General features: G+C 55.6%; 1 protein-coding gene across 1 annotated transcript; it reads left to right on the top strand.

Moving 5' to 3' along the window:
• The first annotated feature begins 746 nt into the window (after positions 1–746).
• Positions 747–6,206, top strand: c5h3orf18 (chromosome 5 C3orf18 homolog). Its single transcript, XM_088917267.1, has 4 exons — positions 747–1,135; positions 1,483–1,508; positions 2,557–2,683; positions 3,704–6,206. Exons 1-4 carry the CDS (start codon positions 881–883, stop codon positions 3,782–3,784), a joined length of 489 nt encoding a protein of 162 aa, XP_088773393.1. The 5' UTR covers positions 747–880; the 3' UTR covers positions 3,785–6,206.
• The last annotated feature ends 388 nt before the right edge of the window (positions 6,207–6,594 follow it).

Genomic DNA, 6,594 nt, shown 5'->3' with positions numbered 1-6,594 from the left:
GTTCTCGAGGTGCTGCTGTCCAGCAGGGCTTATACGGCAGGCCTCTGGGAATCTCCAGCAGCTCAAGAACAAGGAAAGGCTTCAGCTTGTCCAATTACCGTAAGCACACAGAGAGTTCTATTGTGTAATTAAGAGCTCCGGTGACAAACCAGAAACCTTCTCCAGTCCTCTCCAGGACTGGTGTTGCTCCCCCCTGCTCTAGAGGAATTATCCTGGAGGACGTCTATGTGAAAGCATGTTTTTCTGTCACGACTCGTATGCAGATCCATACCTAGTTTCCATTTTACACTTCACAAATGTAAGAAGGGTCTCAAACAACATGAGGCAATGCGGCCTGTTCAACCCGTTTGGCAGTCTGTCCATCCATTTTCCCACTCCAAGTCACCAGGGAGCTGGAGCCTATCCCCACAAGGGAAACAGGCGCCAGGCAGGACACGCCCTGGATGGGACGCCAGTCTATCGCGGGGCACACACACTCCCACCAGGATCAAATTTCCCAGATGCTGATTAACCCACCAGCATGCCTTTGGACTGTGGGAGGAAATTGGGGCACGCAGAGAAAACCCATGCGAGCATGTGGAGTACATACAGACTCCACACAGACAGCACCCCAGGTCCGGAACTGAACCCAGCATTGATCCTGGTCTGACCAACCGCACTCCGAAAGCAGAAAGTGCTGTGTGACAGGTGCAGAGAGATCTCTTCTCAATGCTGATCCTTTTTGTCTGTTTCGGTGACAGGAACATCTAGCGCTGGTGGGAGGAGGGGCCGACCTGAAGATGCACTTTTCTCTGAATGGCGCCGCGAGAGGCAGGAGGAACTGCAGAGCAGCCTGAGGGGCTCCAGTACCCCCACTCGGCCCACTCAGCGGTGTGGAGCAATGCTGTCTCTGGCGACGGCACGGGCCAGTGTCTCCGGCCCCGCCACCGCCACGCCCATCTACCTCCTGAGCGCCACGACGACCGGTGGCGGGCGGGACAACGGCAGTTCTCGGACCACCCCCATCACCATGGCGACCAACGACACCGGCTTCAACTCCACCGAGCTCCCTGAACTGGTGGCGAGCAGCTCGGGGATGGGCATGGTGCTCTTGCCCTTCGGCATCATCACCGTCATCGGCCTAGCGGTTGCCATGGTGAGAGCCCACTGCCTTCTCTGCCCAGCTGCGACGCAGCCTCATACACCCCGACTTCCTTTTCCTCCGTCAGTGAGGAGGCCCTCTTGCTATATACTCCCATTACAGAACCTCAGACCTCTCACTCCTTCTCCTCTCATTCACCCCCTTACCATTCTCTCTGTCCCTTCTCACCTCCTGCATCTGTACCCCGACTCTCACCTTGTCTCCCTGCTCAGCAGTCCTCTCGTCGTGCCTGTAGACACCGTGAGCATTAAGATGCTAATGTAAGGCGACAGCCGCACAGCTGCACAGCTGTCTTGCCTTTGGAAAGCCTGGCTCTGACGGCCCCTCTGTTTGCCCTACAGGTGCTGTACATCAGGAAACGCAAGAGGTGAGAGTCTGTCTTGTTCTGCCTGCGGGACTGGGCCGGGCCGGGCCGGGCCAGCCACACGGCACTGCCTCTCCCCCAGCTGTACACCGTGCCCTCGGCCTTTGCCCATTCCGTGGTCAGGGCCGGCGTCCCTGCCCTGACCACGGGCCCTCTGCGCAGGGCGTGGAGCTCGGCTGCGCGAATCGGCGAGAGGAAGCGGTCCACCCACAAGCGAGCGTGGTTCAGAAAAACACCTCGTAGGCGCAGTTGTAGAATAGTGACGGGTCAGATTAGATCACTTGTCCGTAGGTCGGAACATGGGGATTCCCCTCCAAGCCAGCCTTAGCAATTCTGCAGAACCACAAAGGCACTTTCTGCCTAATTGCCTGCTGGGAAACCCAGAGCACATGCCCAGTGTCTGGGGCTGCTGTAACAGGTGATGGGTTGACTGTGATACTGTTCTTTGGTAACCAACCCCCCACCCCTGGCAGAAGAGTGTCCAACCTTGGCACTGCAGCTCCAGCTGACTCTTTCTTAGATCTTTGTTTAACATCCATCCATCCATTTTCTAATCGCTTCTTCCAATTCAGGGTTGGGGGGGAGACAGAGCCTATCCCGGCAAGCAACAGGCACAAAGCAGGATACGTACGGGATGGGACACCAGTCCATCACAGGCCACACACAGACACACACACTCACACCAGGGCCGGTTTTCCCAGAATCCAATTAACCCACCAGCATGTCTTTGCACTTTGGGAGGAAACCTACGAGCAGAACATACAAACCCACACAGATAGCACCACAGGGTCTGGAATTGAACCCGCGACCCCAGCTCTGCTAGGCAGCGATGCTGATCACCGAGCCACCCTTGCTCCACCTCAGCAGTGACAATCTGAGTGATTACAGGGTCAGATAACAGAATAAAGCATGGCTTGGGCTGAAGTCCTGCACAGACGTGTCATGGCTGCCTACTGTCTGCACTCTCTCCCCATGTCTGTGCTGCCGACTCCTCACGGCCTTCTGTGGTGTTGTCTTGTGTGTGACCCCCGACCCCTGACCCCCGAGACAGGCTGGAGAAGCTGCGGCACCAGCTGATGCCGATGTACAACTTCGACCCGGCAGAGGAGCAGGACGAGCTGGAGCAGGAGCTGCTGGACCATGGCAGGGAGAGTGCAGCCCCAGGCACCAACAGCAAGGTACCCTTCCTCTGGCCGGGCACAGGGAACCGGACTGATGCTCACCAAGCACAGCAAGAAAGCCAGATTCCCTCTGAGCACATACAGCAAGCTGGACACAGCACACATACCCAGTACACACAAAAAACTAGGTACATACTGGACACACAGCAAACTGGACTGGCACAAACTGGGCACATACAGCAAGCTGGACACAGCACACATACCCAGTACACACAACAAACTAGGTACATACTGGACACACAGCAAACTGGACTGGCACAAACTGGGCACATACAGCAAGCTGGACACAGCACACATACCCAGTACACACAACAAACTAGGTACATACTGGACACACAGCAAACTGGACTGGTACAAACTGGGCACATACAGAAAACTGGACTGGCACATACTGGGCACATACAGCAAGCTGGACACAGCACACATACCCAGTACACACAACAAACTAGGTACATACTGGACACACAGCAAACTGGACTGGTACAAACTGGGCACATACAGAAAACTGGACTGGCACATACTGGGCACATACAGCAAACTGGACTAGCGTCTACTGGTCACACACAGCAAACTGGACTGGCGCCTACTGGTCACACACAGCAAACTGGACAGTGGCTTCGAGACGGACTGGCTTGGGTACAGCAGGATGAGGAAGGAACAGGATGTGGACAAGAAGGGGTGCTTCAGGTGGAAGAACTGAAACAAATGGCGCACGTACAAGGACGAGCTGCGGCAACATCCGTCGCATTCGAACAGTTAGAGCAACAGACCGCCATGCTTCCCCCTGTTCCTGCTACACAGCCATCGGGCTTGCTCCTGTGGTGGGTCAGGATCCCTGATCTCCCATCCAGGCAAACTGTGGCTTCACAGGTGTGGGCAGCAGTAAGAAAGCCAGTAAGAGTGGACTGAGTGTGGAGAGTCAGAGTCGCTGTTCACTGGAATCCTGTGACAGAGAGAGAGAGAGCTGTAGCCATTTTCTGTTCCTGACACTCCTGTCTCCCCCCGTCTCTTCCCCAGACTCTGGTGACCAACCAGGGGCCCATCCAGAGGCCCAGCCGACTCGTCTTCACGGACGTCGCCAACGCCATCAACGCGTGACGTCCCCGCGCCCCCTGCGGCCGGTCTGGGTCTGGGCTCTCCGGGGGCCCTGGGGGGAGAGGTGAGGGAGGGAAGCGGCCCTTCTTTCCATCCAGAACACGCAGTTAAATCACATCAATTCGGTTCTGATCATCAAACGATGTCGATTTTTTTTTCCCTTTTCTTCTTCTTGAACAAAAATGAAGCGAACTGCTCGGAATGCTTTCCGACCTGAGCCTGGAGCTCTCCCTGGTGTCGGACTCTGTCTCCGCCTGAGTATTTCCTGCAGGTAGCACAGGAAAAGGCCATTCGAACCCATGGGATACAAGCAGACCTCTTTTTCCTCTTTCCCCTCCTGTTGCTGGTGTTCTTTTCTCCTTTTTATTTATTTTCATAAACTGTAGACCAAGTGGCCTGATGGCTAACTGGAGACCAGTCGAGCTTGGGGCAGCTGGGCCTTGTTGACTGAAGACGCCAAGCTGGTCTTGACAGTCAAGTTGACGAGAGCGCCCCTCGGAGACCTTCGCTGGGCTGGATGAGGATCCGATTGTGTCAAGACGCCCAACTCGAATCCTGGGATTCTGGCCTGGCATGAGATCTTTCTCCTTGGGGAAATGGAGCACAATCACGGCAAGTCTGCCGACCGAGGGCGAGCGGAGACGGGGAATGAAACGACACAGCGGGGTAAACGCTCGGCACACATCCCAGCACGGGCAGGGCGGCTCTCCTGTGTTTTTTTTTTCTCAAGGCGAAAATGAAGAATAAACTGAGAAGCAGCCACGTGTGGGGCTGAATGGTGTCTCGTTGACATTTATCCAGTTTTGACGAAGTTATGAGGGATCCACAGCAGTGATAATACCAACACTAAAAGAAATGAACCCGGTTTCCATTTTCACATTGTCTGCTTACTTTGAAAACAGCATTTATTTTGGCATTACTTGAAATGAATGTTAGATGCTACATCCATCTATTTTATAACCAAGAGACCAATTCAGGGGCGTGGGATAATCCGTAATTTATCATGGGATTAATATGTAGTCATGCCTTGCAGAATGAAGTGTTAGTTTTATTATCTGCGTCATCACCATCGCTGTGCTCCCAACTTCACACAAGTTTCCAGTGACTCAGTTTGCGTGGAAGGGCACTTCAGTCCTGTTTCATCAACTATCTCAGCTTCATAAGAGCGTGACGCACCCAGCGCGCTGAAAACCCGCCCGGTGCCGACCCCGTGCACTCCACAGTACCTGAGCGACGGCGGCCATGCTGCCTGTCGGGGTGCTCCAGCCCAGGTGTGTGGCTCTGGCAATGCAGCGAAGCTGGAGCAGCTCGGGTCTGCAGCAGGAAGAGGAGCCCCGATCCCCAGAGGAAGCTGCTGACGGAGGCCAGGGCCGGCTGCGCCAGCTGCGCTCTCCTCAGCCTCACCCCAGCGACGCGCTGCAGAATCTTACAGCACGGAAACCCCCACCCAGCATGAGACGGTATGCTCTATGAACCCGGGGGGCTCCAGCGGAGTCTGCAGGGGATCCACCTTCTGCCCCAACACCTGCCCCACCCTGCTGCCCGGCCCACCGAAGCTCGGCACCTGCTCCAGAAGTCGGGCGGCTGGGGGCTCGGTCAAGGCGGCGTCATCTTGCCGTGAAGATGCACAGGCTGCTGTTTTGCTGACTGCACTGAGAGCAGCCGCAAGCTGGCTTGTGGACTGCGTGAGCTCTGGACCGGGCTCCGGGATTAAGGGGGTGCTGTGTCGCACACGGTGTCTGTTTGGTTTTCCGACACTGTTGCGCTTCTGTCTGGGGGTTACCGCTTCACGGCACTAGGTGCCTGGGGGGTTTTTGCCGTTCTGTGAGTTAGGAGTGATGCACAATAGAGAGCCGAGGTCTGCGAGACCTGTCCGCCCTCAGTTCCTGGTTATCCGCCGCATCACAGGAGGCCTGCAGGACTGATTAGAGCTGGCAAAAATCAGACCCAGTTCTGGACCTGCCTGCTCACAGGGCTAGTTCTTCAGCCTCGTGTTGAGTGAAACGTGGTTGAAGCAGCATCGCAATGCTCTCTCCCAGGCAAGTGCAAGAAAATCTCTCCTGGGGATGAGTACATTGTCCCTTGTCCCAGCCAGGCACCCCCGGTCCTCCCTTCCGTCCATGTTGGGCTGCGCTGGCCGAAGAACGGAGAGCTCCGGAGGAGGGGGAGCAGAGGCGGGTGGCTGTGGGGGCGTCAGTCCTGCAGAGACGGAAGCAGGGCCCACGCCCGCCTCTGTGAAGTTTTCTGGGCTCTCCTCGCCACTCGGGGCTGCCTGTTTCAAAACATAACATGCCTGCGTAGGAATGCCAAGTTAACTAGGGGGCAGGACAAGAGGCCTAGAGCGGAAACCTTTTTGAAAAGGTTCTGAAACGGCAGCTCCTGCAGCCGAAGGAGGAATGTGAATAAAGGCGCTCGGTGCACGAGAGTCTGTGTGCTGGTGGATTTATTTGCTGACCGCCCCCTGTCCTTACGGATGGTGTTTCTCTGAGCATTCAGCACGCTGGTCAACCTATAAATAAACCTGATTGTTGTTTCTTCTAGCTGGAAATAGATAGATAGATCAGGTGGGTAGCTGCGTCAGCATGCGTAGGCCGCAAACAGCAGCCTCTCTTCACACCACCTGATCGGCCTCTCTGTCTGTCCCCTGCTCCCTCCCCTCGCCCCTCCTCTCTCCCAGCTCTTCTCCTGCTACATCACCTTTGCTGTCTGCCCTGTCTTTCTCACTCCTGAAGAAGTTCCTTGTTCCTAGATAGATAGGTAGGTAGGTTGGTTGGTTGGTTGGTTGATTGATTGGTTGAGACATATGCATTTTT

The sequence above is a fragment of the Atractosteus spatula genome, chromosome 5 (genome assembly GCF_055471065.1).
Source record: "Atractosteus spatula isolate fAtrSpa1 chromosome 5, fAtrSpa1.hap1, whole genome shotgun sequence".
In the NCBI taxonomy this organism is placed as follows: Eukaryota; Metazoa; Chordata; class Actinopteri; order Semionotiformes; family Lepisosteidae; genus Atractosteus; species Atractosteus spatula.
The sequence above is the reverse complement of the archived record's forward strand: the minus strand, read 5'-3'. Positions and strand labels throughout refer to the sequence as shown.